General features: G+C 35.3%; 1 protein-coding gene across 1 annotated transcript; it reads right to left on the bottom strand.

Moving 5' to 3' along the window:
• Positions 1 to 853: 853 nt before the first annotated feature.
• On the bottom strand, positions 854 to 7,573 carry LOC130825788 (homeobox-leucine zipper protein HDG1-like). Its single transcript, XM_057691197.1, has 9 exons — positions 7,405 to 7,573; positions 6,622 to 6,845; positions 6,238 to 6,355; positions 5,128 to 5,808; positions 4,557 to 4,658; positions 4,261 to 4,473; positions 2,922 to 3,096; positions 2,106 to 2,479; positions 854 to 1,629 (listed from the first exon to the last, which is right to left on the bottom strand). Exons 1-9 carry the CDS (start codon positions 7,405 to 7,407, stop codon positions 1,198 to 1,200), a joined length of 2,322 nt encoding a protein of 773 aa, XP_057547180.1. The 5' UTR covers positions 7,408 to 7,573; the 3' UTR covers positions 854 to 1,197.
• Between the last annotated feature and the right edge of the window lie 14,884 nt (positions 7,574 to 22,457).

Here is a 22,457-nt window from a genome sequence, read left to right as displayed (position 1 = left end):
TGTATGTAAAGACAATTTATTTATTTATGCAATGATCAACTTCATAAGCTTGAGAAATAATAACAATTTCATTTAATTTCTTGAAAGGTCCATGAGTAACAAACAGAAACCAAATGTTGGATTACAAGAAAAATTTTAAAAGTGGGATTATTAGCAGGTAATGGAAAATAGGTTTGATTACTATAAAGAAGGTAGGAGATAAGAGGTAACCTAATATAGCAAGTTATTTTTTTAAAAAGTCCATTGGCAACAAACTGAAAGCAAAGGTTTAGATTATTAAAAAAATTTCAAAAAGTGAAATTATTGAAAGATAATGGAAAATAGATTGGATTATTTACAATAATTTTTCCAATTTATTATTTAATAATATAATATACTTGCTATATAAAGTATTCTATTTTCCATAATTCCTGAAAATATTTTCTATAAAAACTTCATAAGGGAATGAAAGGAGTATTAGAAAACTAGCAATGACAATCTTAAACAAATTTTATAGGTGACTAATTTAACAGTTAAACTGAATAATTATAACATAATTTGGGATAGTCAAGTAAAAAATTTAGGGGACCGAACTCCAGCTGGCCAACAAGGATCCGCCATTGCTTATGACAAGTGTATAGTTTACAAAAATGCAAAAATGATTCTTCTTCCTAAGTTAGATGAAATGAAATGCACACATAATGCAACTAATGAAAATGAAAGGCATCCTATTGGGTAGAAACTGTTCCAAGGGGAGCCACGGTCCATGAAGTGCTCTTGCTGCAGCTTACAAGTGAGCCACAAAATCCTCTATGAACTCACTCATACAGCTAAAATTTGTGAACGCCCGAACTCACATAGAGAGTAAAAAGTATTGAAGAACTTATGAACTCAAAAACAAAATTTCCCACCAAAATTTCAAATCTAAATAACAAACATAGGGCATAGAACACCCAATTTCAGATCTTAAAACTGTAGTCTCACATAACAACTACAGAACTGTATAACCATTAAACAACACCTCATTTGTCTTAAAAACTATTTTTTCAAAGTGAGTCAATACCCGAACCTGAGCCCATATTGTAGCTGCTTCTAAGATGTCTGAAATTATCAAGACAGACACGTTAACTAGCAAGTAATTGCCTGAGGTTCGTTCTTGACTCAAAACTGCTCCCATGTAAAAGAACCCACATTTGACAACATTCAACCACCAAAATCCTATATCATTTGTTCTATGACATGTACATAAACATCCCCTTTGTTTCGGTTAGCGAGATTAAGATCAGTTGACACACCGAGGGAGTCTCTGATCTTCTGGACTGTGCAGGACATCAGATCATTGACAGTATTGATGGATTCCACTGTGAGTTTTGCATTCAGAAGATTGTTGACCAGAATTTGGAAGCCTAAAGTCAATGCACATGCACCTCCGTTACTATTGTCGTTGGCTAATGAAGGCACATTTGAAAGCATAGGTGCATCAGCAATTGCAAATCCCGAGGGCAGAAGTACCAGGTAATCAGAATCCCCGCCCCTCAAGACTGATTCGATTGATGTTGAGTCTACTGGAGCATACACTAGGAAAGATCCGGTGCGGTCTGTCCATGATTCCTGCAGTATTAGCATGTTGCTCTCCTTTGCTGGCGCAGCCTGCAAAAGTCATAAGTTTATGAGTTTATGAAAAAATCAGTTGATTTTCAAAAATGCTAAAATTATATCTCTTCAGTTGTTGAGTCAATGAAGAGATGCCCCAATTCTGAAATACTTGCTACATTACGGATATTGGCATTTTTCATCGTTCAAACTTATTTAACATATTGTAGCTACCGTATAAAAAACATATAGTCAAGTGGGATTCTGTTTGAATCGTCTAATCGCATACTTAGATAATATAAACTTTTTATAATATTTAGATGAGCATAATTGAATATATAAATAATCAAAATAACACATTGGTTTGCATAAAAAGTCAAATGTAGCAGATATAATGAAACGGAGGAAGTATGAAATTTTGTTTCCCCCAAATAAGAGAAGCTTCGTGGTCCCCAACATACCCCTTTATCCCGGTAGCATCCAAAAAGATGCAACAAATCAATAAAAAAACATGTTAAAAAGATAACACTCACTGGTGGACATAAGAGGGAAACACAGTTATTCCCATCGTGGCTCTTGGAAAGACGGGCTATAACTTCCATTGGGCCATTATTAGCTAAGATATCCCATTGTCCCCTGAGTTTCTCATCTCGTAAGAAATCAAAAAGGTGTTGTCTTGATACTGGCATCCAAACTGAAGTTGAGGCGCTGAGCACCACTCCTGACGGCTCTCCAGGCTCGTTCAAGCCAACACGGCTCATAACACACACATCAGAAGCCAACCCTCCGACTTGCAGCTTCTCCCAGCGACATGCAGCAGAGGCACATAGCCCTGAGCACAAATTGTTGCTTAAGCGCCTCATCAGTTTCAAAATGCTTCTCCTACCCTCTGGAGTGACAACTCCTACTGCACCATAGAAAAAACTTGAGTAAATATAGCTTATACTCCTTCCGTTTCTTAAACGAAGTTCCCACTTCTCATTTTGAGTGTTTTATTTGTTGTTCCATAAAAAATCTTTCCATTTATATCACAAATTTTGAACAAAAATAACCTCACTTATTCTCATTTTAATATTTTTAATAATGCTTATGGTCCCTACATATTTTATACTAACTTCATTAACATTTTTATATTCCTTATGTTTCCCATCAACTTTACAATATTTTTTTATTAGTTGTGGTCTCCATATTTTATTCCACTAACTTTTTTTTTAATATCTTATTCTCGTGAACATTTCTTATGAGAACTTCATTAAGGAGTGGAGGGAGTAGTATATCAATCAACTTAGGCAACCAAGAGAAAGTAAGGAAAGGATTTGCAGATCAACAAACCAAAAAGGAAAACAAACCGGTAGTATCATCAGGAAAGATTCTAGCAGACATGAAAACAGCAGCACAATCACGTTCTCTCTGTAGGGTGGCGAGCCACCTTTGAGCACCAAAAGCCCTTCCTGATCTCAGCAATGGCCGATACAGTTGGTGAATACAATTTTCATCATATTCCACATGTTCAATCCAAGTAACCTGTGTTCAATAATCAGTGATTCAGTCCGTATTCATCAACCTATGATCTTGCTTTAGAGCAAAAGAAAAGAAAATTCGTATTGAAGACTTATCCCAAGGCAATAAAGGCTATTCAGAAAAGTTACACAAGGAATATAATTTCACTAAATTAGTTCGAACCAATTATTATTTTGGCGCCATTATACAAGGGGTTTTCTCCAAAATTACCAGCTTTTATGTCAAGAAGATGTTTAAAAATTATCAAAATTTATCCAGAATATTAAAAAATATTAAAAGTTCCTTGAAAAAGGATTTTTCTCAGAAATATTTGATACAGATTATCTTGCACCTTACGTAAACAAGTCGAATACATTTCCTAATGAAATGATATCTTTATGCATGCAGAAGCACGTTAGACGCTCAAGGAGTAATGCACAGAAAACAAAGCAAAGCCTCAAAGGCAGGGTAACGGAGGCAAACAAGGAACGAGATGCTTGCAGACAAATCTTTAAAATAACAAAACTTTACAAGTTTGACAAATTAATCCCTTCTTTGCCTTTTATGAATAAAAATGGAAGCTAACATAAGGACACACAGAGCACAATCACATTTCAAGGACCAAGACAACATATTAAAACCCAAATACAGTTCATCTCTTTTCTTGGATAGTACAATTTTTAGTAAAATACAGACATAAATCAGAATAGAAACATCAAATACTTATTATATACCCACCACAGATGTGAATTCCAAGGCTTTTACCTTAAGAAGGATCAATAAGAAAATATATTTAAAACAGATAAGACTAATGAAGCGAAGACAATAAGCAATCCTTGGCTTTGAAATTTGAAGCGGAACAATATTTTAATGAAAAGAAGCATCTACTCCTGATAAACAAATGTAGAAGCCGTACGCGCTTGGAACCTTACAGGAACACCTACCTCTCTCTAATTCAGAGAAATCGCGCAAAATATGCCAGCTTTAGTGATAAACTGATAACTAATAAAAGAACAAAGGAAAATCATGAAAGACATAATGGTCCAAACGCCATAACGAGCTTAAAAAGCTTCTCATTCTGATAATCCAGAGAACATATATGTTAAAAAGTTGCATTTATTCTACGATTGGCAATTAAAGCTAAAGAAAAAAAAAATGGTTTTGGTAAAAGGAAGTAATAGCACTTACCAAGGAATAGCCATTGGCAACATCTTGAATAATGCAACCAGAAGGAAGTCTCCTCCACTTGGTGGAGGACCCTGAAAATGATGGTTCTCGGATCATGTCAACCGAAATGTCAACCACTGCCCACATCCCTTCTGAATGCTGTTTGCAGAACCGCAGTATCTTCTCTTGGCGGAAAGGCACAAGAGGTGACGGAAAAATAATCTCTGCATTCAACTGATATGGGATTTGCATGACGGAACTTTAAGATAAAAATTTAAAGCTGAAGTGAAAAGAAGAAAGCCACATATAAGGCATACCATCCGAAGTTCACCATCATGGGTACCACAAGTGCCGCTGCAGATAAGCTCCACAGCTGCGGCCTTGCTTATCATGCATGGAAACACGTCTTGCCATTGACCCTTAAAGAAAAAATAGTTACAGTTTAGAAGTGATTGATGGCAATAAACCAAAATTATCATACTATAAATACATTGAAAATGTGTTAAGTAAAACATTTATCCCAAAAATGCAACCGAGAAAATAACATTATTTGGTAGAACAAAATAATTCACTAATCACCAATATTAAACACCTAAAAAAATCGAAAGCAGCTAACTTCAGAGTAATAATACTACTTGTACTAGTACTACAGCCGAATGTAAGCAAAAGACCGACTTTCATTTGAGAGGCCAACATCTAAGGCAACTAGTGTAGTTAAAACTTATAATAAATTGAAATATTTCAATCGATAAGAACAATGATCAAACATATTCCAAATACCTAGTTCAAGAAATACATTCTCAAGTGAACATGATGCACAATAAGATTCCAAAAGTATTAATGCTCCAAGACACAACAACGAAATCAGCAAAGACAATGAGTGCTTACAGGGTCCATCATTATGTCGACAAGCTCCAATCCAGTGATGAACACTGAACCTGTCTCCTTCGAGGCATCGGTTATGAAGCCACATTGTTTCATTCCCATGAAACCGGAAAATTTCTTGAGATATTCCTCATGATTCAACATTTCCTTACCATCATCCAAGCCTTTAAACCACAAAGGACTATCGGTCTGAGCCAACGCTAGCAGTTCATCCATGGCAGCCATTGCAGCTTGCATGAACATTGTTTTCTCATACTCGCTGATCACTGAACCATTCATGCAAGTTGTCAAGGTAGAAGTACTTGAAACCCCATTTTCAAGGTTAGGTCCAATGGCCATGGGTAATGGAGAAGGAGGACCCATTAGCCCATTCAATCCTCCTCTCCCCATGGATAACTCCAAACTGGAATTTGGAGCCAAGATTGAAATGGGACCAACATAGTTGGTTATGGGTTTGCCCAAGAACTTTTCAGCAAGAGTACAAACCCGACTAAGTTCATCCTTCAAACGGACATTCTCAACCTTTAAATGGTTTTGCTCCATCGATATTTCCCCTAAAATATTCGGGCCTCCACAATTTTGACACATTGGGTTCCTAATAGCATCCTTCAATGCAATGTTCTCATGCCTAAGTCTGTCATATTCCTGCTTAAGGACTACATTTTCATGGCGTTCCATTTGCGACTGTTCAAACATCAATAACACATCGTTAGCACACTTCCATACACCTTGTTCAAACATAAGTAATAGAAGCCCGTTTGGCTGTTAGTATTGAATGATGGAATTACCAATGAAAAAATAATGTAATTTAGCTAAGTTACTTGATAAGATTTATGATCATGCGTGTACTACTCATAATATTTTCTTCACTACTTTATTTTCATCCAATATACATTGCCACATGAAAAGGTTTTATTAGGCGGTCATAACAAACCGCAAAGAGAAAAAGTACTTGTGGATGAAGGCTTAGCCACCATTGGATGACATAGCACATTTCATCAAAAGTAACCCTAAAACTGGTTCTTATGACAACCATTGGATACCACGAACCAAACGGTGCGTAAAAATACTACTTCATGATTAATAAAATATAAGAGGTAATGGAACAATTACCTTCAATTGTGTTCGACGATTTTGAAACCAAAACTTAACCTGCCTGCTCTCTAGTCCAAGTCTCCTACCAATGTCCAGCCTTTGTTTTTCATCTGGGTGAGCACAGTTCTTAAAGAAACTGGCCACACATTGAAGCATTCATATTTAAACCATTTTTGATACCTTTAAAACTAATTACACCCCAAATCATAAAGATAAAATAGCAATAATTACTACACTAATCAAACCCATTAAGATTGCAAAACAAATCAAAATCTGCACCAAAGAAACATTAATTACAAAGCACCCAAAAAATTTAATACTTCTAGAATCAGCTCCAAATCCCTATCAGCCCAGATATCAAAATAAAAATATAAAGCATAAAAAATGAGAAAATGAGCATACTTTTCAAGTTCTTGAATTTGCTGAGGTGTATGCCTATGATATCTCTTTCTCCTTTTGTCCTTATTCTTATTGTTCTTATTCTGAGAAGGTCCCTCAGGGAGATCTTCTACTGAGACAGTATCATAGTTGTCACTTCCAGAATCTTCCTTCTCCCCTCCCATGAAATTGTTTGGGTCAAAATGCTCCCCAATAAATCCCATTTCTTCTTGTCCCTCCATTCTACCCTACAAAATCCAAAGCAGAAACAATATTAGAATAATAGAAGAATAAATTAAAAATCTAAAAAACCTGTATTTACTCCTACATGATAAACTCATTTATCACATTTTCACTGAATGATATCAAGACATTATTTTAAATAGGGCAATCAAAATCATAGCATATACAAAAAAAAAAAGCTAAAATCAAAATAAAAGGAGTAATTATACCATAAATTTCAAAACTTTTTTAATACCCCTAGTTTATAGAAAAACCCCAAATAAAGTCCAAATAAAGTCAAAATATTTTTCTTTGAAAATATAAGTCAAGAGATATCACATTCACATTTCATGAAAATGACCTAAGAACATCAGATCCCCTGAAAATGACCAAATAAATACCAAAAGTAACATAAAAATAATCCTGAAATCTACAAGTGAAACCCCTTCAATTTTTTCTCCTTTCTTTACAGTTCATAGATTTTTTTTTTTTTTTTTAAAAAGCAGGAAAAACATTTGAAAATAAATCCTGGTTTCTGTTTGAATTATATCAAAATTAAAAACTACCTCAGAAATTACTCAGTACCATTTCAAAGAAGACAAACAAACACCAATAAACCCTGCTTATCTTTCTTTTGTTAAAAAACTAAATCTCCCTTTTTTTCCCTCTATGAGTAAAAAGGCAGCCAAACACACCCTTAAACAGAGGGAAAAGATGAAAAGACTAGTTTTTAAGAGACTGAAACAGTGTGTAAACAATTGTTGAGTGTATAGAGTGTCAAATGTCAAAGATTCTAGGACCTTTTTATCTCCCAATTGCATGTGAAGATCCAAAGAAAATTTCAGACTAAAAAATTATCAAATCCCATTTTTTCAATTAAAAAAACAAATTGAAAAATTAATTAATAAAATTAGAAATTTAAAATTGGATTTTTCTCCATAATAATAGCTGACTCACTTGCAAATTTCAAAGGTGATGATTCCCTCCTTTGGTCAAATAAATTAAAATTATAAAAATCAAAAAAGTAAAATAAAAGATTTTAGAAAATAATTTTTAAATCTTCCTTCTCCCTTTTTTTTTCTTGTGGATCAGTGCATGGTGTATACACAGTTATCAATGGCTTCTATTTCTTGCATTTGCTCTGGTTTTCTCTCAATTTAGTGTATTTTTTTCTTTGTAATGCATTGGTTTTATATAGAAAAAAATAATAAATTGAAGACAAAAACGGACAGTGAGAAAGTCAGCGTGAAATGGAAGAGAGAAGGCCGTTTCATGTTTGACAAACAATAAAAGGTTCCATATTTTTTCTTTTTCCCCTGAATTCATGCTCCTTTCTATCAAATACACATGCAAGCGTTTAAACTTCACTCTCTTATGTGCTTAATTTTCTTTTGACAATTTATTATTGTCGTGAATTATTAGTAATTCCACTCTTTTTTGTTCTTTAGTATTCTTTCTATTTGTTTGGATTGAGCCATTTCATTTGAATCGATGAAATGGTCCAATTTCATTGTTTGGCTAAGCTAAAAATTGAAATTGGAATTGGTCTAATTCCAACACAATTTTAACCCAAGTAAAAAACAAACTCTACATTTTCAACCCGTACTTTCTCTAATTTCAATTCCTATTCATTATTTTTTTTTAATTTATTTTTGGAATTGAAATTAATTTAGTTTTGGTTTTGTTTTGCTTGGGAGATATTTAAGAGGTTTGGAACTTTCCAAACCACAATCAAATAAATTTAATTAGTTTTTTTTTAAAACGCTAATTTGGGAAATAAATTTTTGTGAACTCCAAATTGAAAATTTTTTTATTTTCCAACGCTACTTAGGCAAATCATAGATGAATTTATTTATTATTTTAATTTCCAAGGTTGTACTATTGGTGATGAAGGACTATTTATTACTAACTTGTTTCATATGGTTCCACGTACTGAACAAAGTTTAGTCTAAATTCTAAACCGTAAATTAAATCGGATCAAATCAAAATTTTAGTATTTGGTCTGGTTTACGGTCAAAATGATTCGGTCTGTTTTTTTAAAAAAAAAAAAAATTATGATTTACGTTCTGGTATCGATTTTTTATTTTTTATACCAGACGAGACCAGACTGCAACCTTACAATGGTCCAAATCATAATTTTTTTAAAAAAGGAAATTAAGTTGCTACCTAGATATTTCAAGATGTAGTAATTTTTGTATAATAATATATACTTAAATGATGTTGATATTATCAACTAATTACAAATTATTATGTTTAGTGATTATAGATGCGAAATATTTGATAAACACGTGTATTAATTTGGATAAAAATAAAAAAAATAAAAAACGATACAGCAGACTAGACCGTTGTAAAACGGTTTGGTGCGGTCCAGTCTAGAAAATTTTCTTGGCTGGAATTTTTGATTTGGTTAGATTTTAGTATCAGATTAGACCAAATTGAACCGTGTTCATCGGAAGTTTCACTACATTTTCATTTAATAATAAATTTGTTTTTAATTCACTATTTATTACTTTTCTATATTATAGCAGTGGTACTCTATATTTTGTGTGACTTGGAAATTTCCGACTGCTATAATTAATTCACTAGTTTAAAAGTAATAAGTGTCTTTCCTTCTCTATATATTTCACTATTGAGGTTTAGAAAGTAATACTTGGCCATCATTTCTCTATAGTACTCTATGTTCATTTTTGCCGTTTTTATGGTTGAATGTAATTACAAGGTTATCCAAACAATGCTATAGAATTTAAATTTGGGAATTCAATTCCAATATTTTCCAAACAACTATGTGAATTTAAAATAGAGAAATTCAATTCTTTAATTTTCAAACGAGATTGAGGAATTGGAATTGGAATTTAAATCCATAACTTCAATTTCTTGAATTGAATTACAAAAATTCAAATGAAATTCATGTTACTAAACGCTACCTTAAGGAAAAGAAAAAATTAGATTTATATTTTTGAAACACTTAAAAGATAAAATATACTTATCTAAAATCTTGTTAGATTCGTCTTAATAAATATTTTTATTAAGTATTTTTTATAATTTTGTAACTTCGGGAAAATTAATATTTTAAGGCGAGTAAGTTTAAGAGAATTATCAGTGCGAGAATGATCCTAAATACACATGACATAAAATATTCTTAGTTTAACTTCTTCCCTTCTTAAAAGTTGTTTTTAAAAGATCTCAAAATTTCAACTTGAAATATATATATACTCGAGTCAAGTATTCTTGAAATTGTTTTCCAAAAGATATTATATATACTCGAATAACTGGCAAAAGGAGTTGAGGACCAAACTTATCGAGAATTGCGATGACGTTGTGCAAGAATGATTTGATGCAAAGAGTTTAGAAGAAACATTTTGGGAATATTGAAAGTTATGCGTTAATTGTGTGTTAAGATTGAAAATCTATAAAGGAATAAATAACGTAGAAAAAAATATTTGTGACTTGTTCAATTATGGGATGAGAAATTATAATTAAGAAAAGTTATTCGAAAGGAAACAAAGGTTAATGCAATTAATAGTAACTTAAAGTTATGTTGTAGTAAGTTTGATTCAATGGCCTATACGTATTGAGGATAATGTAAAATTATGATTGAGAAAGCTTTCAACGATTTTAGTGAATGAATGATAACTTTGGGACTCTATAAAAGTTTTATTGATGGTACAATGTGAATTAAGAAAAAAGGGATCAATTGGAAGTTTAAAGAATACTTAAATTGTGAGAGGTTTGACTTTGAAAGTGAGGAAACGTTTGGTTATTAAAGGTTTAAAAAAAAAATTGGGATTGTATGAAACTATTAATGGTAAAACGTGAGTACAATAGAATAATAGTTTAGAAAAAAAAATAATACGAATTTGAATGTCTATAGGTTATTGAAGTTATTTCGAATGATTTGTTATGAAATTTGAAGCTTTAAGCGTTAAATGAAGATTAGGGTTATAAATGTTATAATTTGAAGTAAGTTGACAATGATCAAGTTTTGAGTTATTAAAAGTTGATAGAAAAATGATTGTGGATATCTTTAATGAATATGAGATTCAATAAATGACTTAAGGTATTCATCTCCAAGTATCTCGGGAGTTATAAGAGTTTTTAATTAAAAATTTAATTGCAATTGGGAAACAACAAGTAAGTTGATGATTTAATATCTCAAACTAAGGATGATCAGAAGTGTATGTATGATTTCGGGGACGAAATTATTTTAAGTTAAGGAGAATGAAATAGACTACGTTTAATAAAGCTTAATTATAAGTTTATTAAGCTGATTGGGGTTATTAAGTAAGTTAATTCGAGTAATAATATTATTATTTTGATAATATTGACTCAAGTATTTCATTTGTTAACATTTTCAAGAAAGAGGTATATTTTATTTAATGTATAAAATTCGTATAAAGAATACTTCGATAAAAGTGTATTTGATTATATTTTATTAATTGATTACTATCTTATCTTTATAAAAATAAATTTAAATAAAGTATTGAAAAAAAAATAAATTTCTAAATGCAATCCTTATTCATACTACTAATTACTTATTTCGTAAATCGTTTATTATACCCTTATAGCATGTCTTATATAAGACTGTCTTACGATGATACGGCTTTAATAGAATTTAATGGGTCAAAGCTGAAAATAAACCCATTCTTATCTCATTTAAACCGACACACCTCTTCCCTCACAATAAAAACCCACGCCTCACTTCCTCACCCTCTTCCCCACGGCTGTTCTTCCTTCTCAACAGCCCTTGCTCATTTACTCCTCCATCAGCAGCTGCCTCCTCCTCCACAAGCAGCAACCGACACCTCCCGTCCTCCACAAGTAGCAGGCGGCAGTAGCTAGCCGTGATCCACCCACCTAGCAGCAACAATTGCTGCTTTGTGCCCTCCAAACAGCAACAAGCTGCTGTGACGCCAGCCCCACGCAGCCTTACTTCACCATCACACACGGTGGGCCGCACCACCATACCAACTCCTTCCTCTTCCTTCAATGGTGATTGAGGTAATCCACAAACTATTCTATTTAAGTATTAATTGAATGTTTTAAAGTAGTTTGGTATTTGTGGATTCAATTGGGTCTTTGATTCAAATTTAGGTATCAACTTGAATTTAAGATGAGTATATGGATTCAATTAGTAATTGAGTTGTTTTTAGTGTTTATTTGGGTTATTTGGTTTCTAGTATAAAATTTAGTATTTGGATATTGAAGCTTCAGCTCAAAAACTGAGCATTCTGTCTTGGCCATTTTCGGGTCAGTTTTGATTGTTTTTAGGTTCTGGTGTCTTCTTAGAATTTGTAGAGCTCCGAGTCATGGTCGCGTGGCCACTTGAATCGTCTCAAAATGAATTCGTATGAGAGAGTTATGTCTATTTTAGTAATGATATGTCCTGAAATGGTACTAATACGGGGATTTTTTTTAAAATGATGATGACAAGTAATTGAAAAAAGTGATACTCTTAGATGATATAATAGATGTTTGTTGATTTGAGAACTTGTTATGGGTATTATGTTGATTGATAGATTTAGGTGAAGTTGAGATTAATCATTTTAATTGTGGATACTCGTCAAGAGCTAATTGTTAGAAGATTTAATATTTTAGATGGATTATTAAATTCTTTATGAGCAATAGCGATTGTGGGCTAGAATGTTTACTTCCAGTTTAATAAGATGTAAATGGTGAATTAAAGATCAAGTTTTACTATTATATGATGCTTAGAAATGATAAAACCAAGAGTTATGGGTAAGTATCGAATAATTTGATATTCTTGAAAGTATTTGTTATGAATGGTATGTGTGACTTGAGTGCACAAGTAAAAGTGTGTAATCATGTGTGTGACTCTTGTTTTGTGGAATGCAAATGGATGTAATTATGTGGTGAGTATTCATGATGAATTATGGGTGTTAATGAAGATTAATGAAGAAGAAGAAGGGACTTGATTTATGGTAGCTCGATCAGAATTCTAACATAAGGATCAGAAAGGTCGCTCGACCTACCCGCTCGACCGAGCGAGTCATTTTGGTAGGTCGAGCGGTCAGACAGAATGCTCCAGAATGTTGCTGATTCTCGCTCGACCGAGCTGCTCGACCGAGCGAGCTCCCTGTTTCGGTCGAGCGGATGTTCTGACATGCATGGAATGCTAGTTTTCGACCTTTCAAGTTCTTGGAGTTATTTCATATTATTCATTACTCAATATTAACTATGTATTCAAGTGAACTATTGATATTTTAGTATCTAGTACTATATATAGGGCTCTCATACTCACACATCAAACACATCAAACACAACCCCTAAGCCAAACACATAGCCTTTTGTTTTATCTCTTACTCAATTGTAATTCTTCATTTAGAAGTGTTGTTTATACTCTTATGATATAATATAAACAGAAACTACACACCACGGAGGACGTAGCCATCATTGGGTGAACCTCCTTAAATCCTTGTGTCTCTCTTGTTTAGTTTACATTGTCAAACGTTGTTTTGTTCATTGTTGTTTGTATCGTTCTTAGCATCGTAACGATTTTGGCAAACGTTTTCAATTGGTATCAGAGCCAAGTTGATTTTACGGTGTCTTAAGAAGTTGTTATTTGAGAATCATGACTACAATGAAGCTTGACATAGAGAAGTTTGATAGAAATGTAAATTTTGGCTTATGGCAAGTCAAATTGAGAGCCATTTTAATCCAAAATGGTGTGCATAAGGCCATTGATGGTGTAGATAAGATGCCGGAAGGAATGTCCGCATCAAGATGGGAAGAGATAGACTCAAAGGCATTGTCAGCAATTCAATTATGCCTTTTCAACGAAGTTCTAAGAGAGGTTGTTAAAGAAACAACAACCAAGGGTATATGGGAGAAGTTGGAATCACTCTATATGGCCAAAAGTGTTACCAATAAGCTACTTTTGAAAAGTAGACTCTATGATCTACGCTTGGAGGAAGGTAAATCCTTGAAACCTCACTTAGAAGAATTTTATTCCATTGTTATGGATTTGCAAAACATTGATGTCAAGCTTGATGATGAAGACTTGGCAATTTACCTCTTATGTTCTCTACCCCCTTCTTATAAAAATTTTAGAGAAACTCTACTCTATGGTAGAGATAATTTGAGTAGTGATGATGTGAAGAGTGCCTTGACACAAAGAAACCTTATCGATTCACAATTATCACAAAAGTCACAAAGCAATGCTAGTGATGGTTTGTTTGTGAGACAGAGGTCACAAGAGAAAGGTTCCACTAGTGGGAGTGGAAACAAGGGTAAAGGGAGGTCCAAGTCTATAAGGCCAAACAAAAATAAAACTTGTAATTATTGCAAGCTTAAGGACCACATCAAGAAGGATTGTTGGAAGTTAAAAAGGAAAAATGAAGAGGAGGCTAGGGAAGCAACTAGTAATGCAAATGCTAGTTATGTGAATGATCGTGATGATGGTGATGTTCTTGTTGCCACACATGGGTACAAAGATAATGATGAGTGGATTCTTGACTCGGGGTGCACATTCCACATGACTCCCAACAAAACTTTCTTCTATACATTTGAAAGTATTGATGGGGGAAATGTTACCATGGGAAACAACACAATTTGTAAGGTTGTTGGGATTGGGAGCATTAGAGTAAAGATGTTTGATGGAATTGTGAAGACCTTAACCAATATAAGGTATGTTCCGGGCTTAAAAAAGAATCTTTTATCTTTGGGTACTCTTGACGAGATCGGGTGTAGAATCACTTGTGAAGGTGGAGTTATGAAGGTTGCCAAAGGCTCACTAGTTGTGATGAAGGGTAAGTTGAATGGGAGTTTGTATGCTCTTCAAGGGTCAACCATTCTTGGCTCGGCAAATATTTCCACAAGCATAATGTCCGATCATGACACCAAACTTTGGCATTTGAGGCTTGGTCACATGGGAGAAAGAGGTATGTTTGAACTCTCTAAACAAGGTTTGTTTAATGGGAAGAAATTTGGGAACCTTAGTTTTTGTGAACATTGTGTTTATGGGAAACACAAGAGAGTTAGTTTCAAACCCGCCGTTCACAACACTAAGGGAATTTTAGACTATGTCCATTCCGATTTGTGGGGGCCTTCAAGAATGCCCTCCCTTAGTGGTTGTAATTACATGTTGACCTTTATTGATGATTTTTCAAGAAAAGTTTGGTGTTATTTTATAAAACATAAAAATGAAGTTTTTGATGTCTTCTTGGAATGGAAGAAGATGATTGAAAAGAAGACCGGTAGGAGCATCAAGACCTTAAGAACCGATAATGGTCTTGAATTTGTTGATAATAAATTTCTGAAATATTGTTCTAATGAAGGTATTGTTAGACATAGAACTTGTGCAGGACGTATTAGAATAGCTGGTGGAACTATAAGAATAGCTGGTGGAACTATGCGTTCTTAGGATGAGTAGTAATGAACTATATGAACCTAGATGTAGTATCGTATGCGTTGTTGTGATGCAATATTTGTTATGCTTTAGGAAGCGACATTATCGAAGAGCCCTTCTAATAATCGCGAGGTAGCAGACTTGGCCTCTTGAAGCGTTTTTTTTGGTGAGTAGTAGCAGTCCCTTAAAGGGTCTGATCAGACTACATTCTTGAAAATAAAGTTTTTACTAAAGCTCTTTTGAATTGAAAATTGTTGAGACAAATGTTGTTGTGAATGTTTATGCTGATATTATGATATGGTCAATGAATCGGGCTTGCGAGCTGGTCATTGACGGAGTTGAAGAACATTGTTCCCTGCTCCCTGTTTTTGAAGCAAATTGTCATTGAGATATTGACTAGCTTCACCCGAGAGCGACATAGCCTTAGAGCTATGGGGCACCTCTCAAACTAGACTCCCTGTGCGTACATAGATCTAGGGAACGGAAGTTGCTTTTAAACCTATGTTATGATTTACTGTGTTTTGTTGTTTTGGATTGTTACTTCTCATTCAGTTTAATCTGATCTTCTATTGTTTCCATCTTTTAACTTGTCTACACATCGAAACTAGTCGGGAATAATGGATTAGCGGAGGTGAATAGAGTTTCCAAAGATGTAAAATTGAGCTGAGTACTTAGGAATTATGGATTTGTATTAGGAATTTTGGATAAATGTAAATTTGTTTTGGTTGTGTTGGTTATATCGGACTTGTCGAAAATTGTATGATTATCTTGTGTATTAGTTAGATGTTGGCTTTGGGATTTAGCTGAGTTAGTCACGTTGAATAGCTTGTGACCCCTTTGCTTGAGTTTTGGAAGTGTGATTTCAGTTTATTGGGAAACAAACCCAGTGATGACCCTATTTACCCAGTCAACGATAAGTTGGGTTGTTACAAATTTTTTTATTATATTTAGATATACTAAGATTTAAAATTTACTTTAAAAATTGTGTAAAAAGTAAATAAAAAAAATGGAGTGAGCATTATTTTTCAAAAAAAATATTAGGGAATACATATAGAATAGAGAGAGAAGAAAAATGATATTCTAATTGAATTGAACTCCTATCAAAAGATAGAAGAGAAAATCTTCAATTATCACTATCCATCCATTGATGATTTGGTACTATTTAATACATTAGTAATGATTTAAATGAAAAAATTTATTTGTTATGTATCAAAAATTACCTTTCCTAACGTAGAGTGCGCGTGGTGTCAATTATGGATACAGACAATGCTACTTTTTACTATGAACTTAATTTAATACGTCGGTTCTCACTAGATTTTCAACATTAAGATTTTTGATATTGTGACTGGTTTGTTCATCATCATGATCACGATGATTTATTAGTTGTCGTATATGGTTTTTCTAGTCCAACTAAGAGACTTATTTATTACGGTGTTATAATAAAACATATTAGTAACGTAAAATGTTTTGTATGTGTATATTATAGGCGTTTTAATAAGGGAGGATAAATTGCAGCGTAATAGATATATATATTAGTATGAAAAGACTTATCTTTTATAGATACCTGATATAAAGTTTTCAACTACAGTTCTAATAATAGCAACTAAATTAGTATTTATGATTTGTATATATCATCATACAATAAATATATATATACATACATACATACATATATATACATATATATATATATATATATATATATATATATATATATATATATATATATATATATATATATATATATATATATATATATATATATATATATATATAATACAATATAATAAATATATTAAAATATACAAATGTCTCATTCTAAGCAGTCTTCACAAATCATACAATCTAACAAAATTACACAATTTAATAATAGGACTGTAAAATTTCACATGACATAATCATAATAATTTGAAATATAATGAAATGATTTAGAGGTGATCAAACACCGGGCCGGGCCGGGTTCGGGCCGGGACGAGAGGCAAAAATCTGCCCATTGATGCGGGCCGGGCCGGGCCGGGCCAAAGTGCGGGCCAAAAAGTTCTTGCCCAAACCCGTACTGTGCGGGCTTTTGCGGGCCTATGTTATATATTATTTTTTTTTTAATTATTTTTAAGATAACCATGATTATTTCACTATAACTTAAAGCCCTCATCCATAATGCTTTAAATTAAAAACTCTCATTTTTTTATTTAATAATTTTTAATCAATCACCGTGATTTGTAAATAACCAAAAAAATAAAAATATAAAACTAAAATAAATAAAACCAAAAAAGACAAAGAAATTCACAAAACTACAAATACAATTGTTGCATATTATACATAATTTAAAACACAAATTAAAAATAATTGAAATAATCAAATACAATTGTTACATATTATACATAATATAAAACAAATTAAAATAAAAATCATGAACACACACTTTTTCGGGCCGGGCCGGGCCGGCCCGCGGGCCAAACACCAAATCCCAAACCCGTCCCAAAAAAAATCGGGCCACTTATTTTCTACCCAAACCCGCCCATCGGGCCATATTTTGACACCCAAACCCTCACTTTTTCGGGCCGGGTTGGACCGGGCCGGCGGGCCGGGCCGCCCATGATCACCTCTAAAATGATTCTTATCAAAATTAACATCATGTTATTCTTAATATATAACTAGTTATATGTTCTTTTAATTTTTGTTAGAGTATTATATATTTGAATTTAAAAGCTACATAAGCTTCCCAATTAAAGTTTGTTATAATATAGGAGTATATTCTTTTTTATGTTGAAGTATATGCTAGTTAATAAAGTTAAATCATTAAAATTTAAATTTGTAAATTATTTTATCAAGGAAAAAAATACATGATAATCAAAAATTATTTTTAGAATGACAAAGAATCATTATGATAACGTTGTTGGAAGATTACTCATATTTGCCTAAAAAAGTATGAAGTCATTGTAGATTTCAAAAACCATTTCATTTTAAATTGTAGATTTCAATAATGAAATTATTAATGAAGAATATGAGAATGACAAGGATTGAGAATTCATTATCAAATTTTCATCTTTAATCACTTTTCTAGCAATGATGGATTCGACTCAAATTCAAATTTAGGTTTTGTTAATTTGTCAAGCACTAAATTTGATTTTAATCTATATTTTCAAACGAAATCATCAATCTATCATTCTCAAACATAACATTAAAAGATCAAAATATCAAGGGAAGTTAATTCCTCCAATTTGTAGAAATTTATTCAACGTAAATACTTCTTTGGTAATTATAAATTCTTGTTGTTAATTTACAATTAATATGCCCAATCAAACAAGGTATCAAACAACCTTGTTTAATTCCTATATAGAAAATTAAACTCTGGTGTATTATAAATTCTCATTAAAAATTAATCCTGTTATGGTATCACTCACTTATTTATTTTAAATTATTAATGTTATTTTACCTTAATAACCTTTGACTTTCCGGATTGATCTTGACTTTCGGTCAATGGGCCTTTGTCTGAATTCCCTTCTCCCTTGAAAGGCCCAAAGGCTATTTACCTCCAAATACCCTAACCTCCTTACAGCAAAATAACTTCCTACTCTCCCTCATTCCTTGGCTATCCTTCTTTTAAGGCTGGTAACTTCCCACTGCTCCCATGATCTTCAACCTCTCCTTTCTGAAGTAACTCCCTTCCCCACCATTATAAATATGGACAACCATCAGAGAGGAAGGGATCATCTGAAAATAATCTTAAGTAACCTTACTTATTCTATACTTCATTAGCCTACCAAAATTCCAGTAACATCATCCACAACATCTTCTTGCATTCAGTTTATAATCACTTACTTCATATTCTCATATCCACGTTCTAACTTGAGCGTCAGAAGGGTTTTCCGGGAGATCACCCCCCGGACAAGGCTAACGTATTGTTTTGCAGGAATTCAAGTCGCTTCCTTCCAACAAATCGCCACCCCTGATAACACTTCTACTAACGGTATTTCAAGTGTTTCCCACTTCCTCGTTTCATTACCGAAACAGTTTGGCGCCGTCTGTGGGGAGAGAATAAAAAGTCATGGCTCCTAAGAAGAATCCGACTCAAACCGCAACCGTGCATAGCACAGATACAGACACTTCCGTAGGTCACGCTAATAATCAAGCCGTGACTCGTCGTGATCTGGATATGCTAGCACGCAACCTCACTGCCGCTTTCTCTGAACAACTCCGCGCCGTCATAAATAATACTCCTACTCAACAACGAGTATTAAAAGACATGGCGGACCAAATAAAAAACTTGCAGGAACGCATCGAACCCCATCAAGAGATACCAAAGTCTCATGAATCTCAAGATGGGAACTCGAGGACTTCCCACTCCAGTAGACGCAATAAGAAGAGGCGAGAGAGATCCAGAACCTACTCGAGTCTCAGCAAGACAGATCCGCGAGATGGCGAATCTAAAACCGCCTCTCAAGACGCCCGCACCTTCCTAGAAAGCAAAAAACGAAAGACATCGGAAAGCGTCCAATCTTTGGTGGATAAAAGGAGGGAAGAAAGAAAGCAAGTCCAAACTGCGGAATCTAGCCGCCACGTTACTATGCCGCGGAATGAGGCCTGCAAAAGTAGCCTTCCTAAAAATTTCATACCAATCATCTCTCCACTGGCCCCGGAGATAATAAATACTCCCAATAACGGGAAAATAAAAATTCCAAACATGGCGGCCTTCGATGGGACATCCTGCCCGGAGGAACACCTGATGGCCTACAAAAATCTGATGCTGCTGTATACCAATGACCCGTCATTGTGGTGCAAGTTCTTCCCAACTACTCTTACGGAAGTAGCGTTGACATGGTATACCTGCCTTCCAGAAGGAAGTATCCACAACTTCGCCCAATTGGAAGGCAAGTTCCTGGGTCATTTTGTAGCATCAAGAAGACAGGAAAAATCAAACTTCCATCGGCTTAGCATCATGCAATTGGAAGGAGAGTCAATATCATCCTATCTAAAAAAGTTTCATGAGGCGGTACTGGAGGTAACTGATTTGGAAGAATCGGTTGCATTAAATGCCCTGATCAACGGAATGAAGGCTCAACGGCTGAAGTTCCAGTTGGTCGAAAGTTAAGTAAAGACGTACGCGGAGGCCATGAAGCAATGCCAAAGCTATGTCACGGCCTCCGAAATATGTCAAGCCCATGATCCTAAAAAACGGAGGTCGGATAAGAAGGATCCAACCATTCATCCCTCAAGAAGCAGAGAGGAACAGTTATCAAGGAGGGAAAGAAGCTACATGCCGCGTCGTCCGGAACCCCCCGTCAGATATGGGGCCCCCACGATCCCGACACGTATATGTCACTGAAGGGGAGCCCAGGACGCGGAATCTGTTAGATGGAGGCAATGATCCGCTGTTCAACCGGAACAGGAAGGACATATTCTTCGCCATTAGGGATCAATTGCCAACTCCACCTCCTACTGCAACCCCCTCTGATAGGCGCAACTATAATCTGTGGTGTGATTACCACAAAGAGCACGGCCACACTTTGGCACAATGCCGCGAACTCAAACGTACCCTACATCAGTTGGCTGACGAGGGAAAATTGTCCAGGTTCATCAACCGAAAGGACTACGATGCTGGAAGGGAAGCAGAAAGGAGGCCATGGAATCAGAGACGCAGATCCCCCAAAAGGGATGAGGCCAGGCGCGAAAGTTCTAACACTCAAGGAACTATCAACATGATTTTCGGAGGATATACGGAAGAATATCCTACCATCCGCGCAGCGAGAAATAGCGTCCACACTCTGCTAAAAGGGCCCCCGAAAGCCTCATCAAGTGGGCCGATCATGAGGTTCGATGCCACGACCTCCCAAACGCTGCAACAACCCCATACTGACCCTCTGGTGGTCACCCTCAAAATTGGGCAAATGAAAGTCAAAAGGGTACTCGTGGATACCGGGAGCACGGCTGATCTCATAACAATGGAGTGCCTAAGAAAAATGAAGTTCAAGGAAAAGCACTTACAACCCCTAGACAAACCGCTAATTGGGTTTGGGGGAAGTCAAATCATCCCACTGGGTACGATAATCCTTCCCGTGCGGGTGGGGGAAAGTAACGGAAGCAGAACCATGCCCATACGTTTCACGGTGGTGGATCTAACCTTTCCCTACAACGCTATCATGGGGCTTCCGCTCATCAACAAAATCAAGGCCGCGATCTTCCCTCATCAACTCCTCTTACAATTCGAGCGGGATGACGGACAAGTGGGTATCCTCAAGGGGGATCAGGTGACGGCATGCCAATGCCTCATCAACACCTTAAAACGAAGAACTTCCATCACCCCCTCCAAAAGGGAAAGGGAAGAGGAGTCCCCAAGTGTCATGAGCGTATATCTAGGGAACCATAACCCGCAAGAAAGACCTCGCCCCGTAGAGCGATACGAGGAAGTGGACATATTGGGGGGAAAACGCATCAAAATAGGGAAGGATCTCCCTGGCCCAGTGAGGCAAGATATCGTTGCCACCCTTACGGAGTTCCGCGACGTCTTTGCTTTTTCCACGGAAGAGATGCCTGGCATCCCTACAAGTGTCATGTGCCATAAACTTAATATAAAACCAGGCTACAAACCCGTGAAGCAAAAGCTGCGACATCAAGGAAAAGAGCGGATAGAGGCTGCCCGAGAAGAAGTGGAGAAATTACTGAGAGCTGGATTCATCAAAGAATGCAAATACTCCGACTGGCTCTCAAACGTCGTCCTCGTGAAAAAAGCGAACGGCAAATGGAGAATGTGTGTTGACTTCATAGATCTGAATAAGGCCTGCCCCAAGGATGATTATCCTCTTCCCAAAATAGATCGTTTAGTAGATTCCACGGCAGGCCACGCTCTACTAAGTTTCATGGATGCTAACGCCGGCTACCACCAGATCCCCTTGGCCATAGAAGACCAGCCATACACGGCCTTCATTACCAATGCCGGAGTATACTACTACAAGGTTATGCCCTTCGGGCTAAAGAATGCTGGAGCTACTTACCAGAGAATGGTCAATAAGGTCTTCCAATCTCAGATAGGCCGAAACATGGAAGTATACGTGGACGACATGATCACAAAAAGCAAGCAAGCGTCCCAACATGCCGCGGACTTACGCGAAACGTTCAACACCCTCCGGAAACATCAAATGAGACTCAACCCTGAAAAGTGCGTGTTTGGAGTCACCGGTGGGAAATGCCTTGGTTTCCTTGTTGACGAAAGTGGAATAGAAGCCAACCCCGACAAAATACAGGCAATCCGGGACATGAAGTCCCCGGGATCCGT

The sequence above is a fragment of the Amaranthus tricolor genome, chromosome 10, assembly GCF_026212465.1.
Source record: "Amaranthus tricolor cultivar Red isolate AtriRed21 chromosome 10, ASM2621246v1, whole genome shotgun sequence".
Lineage (NCBI taxonomy): Eukaryota > Viridiplantae > Streptophyta > Magnoliopsida > Caryophyllales > Amaranthaceae > Amaranthus > Amaranthus tricolor.
This window is presented reverse-complemented; position numbering and strand designations above follow the sequence as displayed.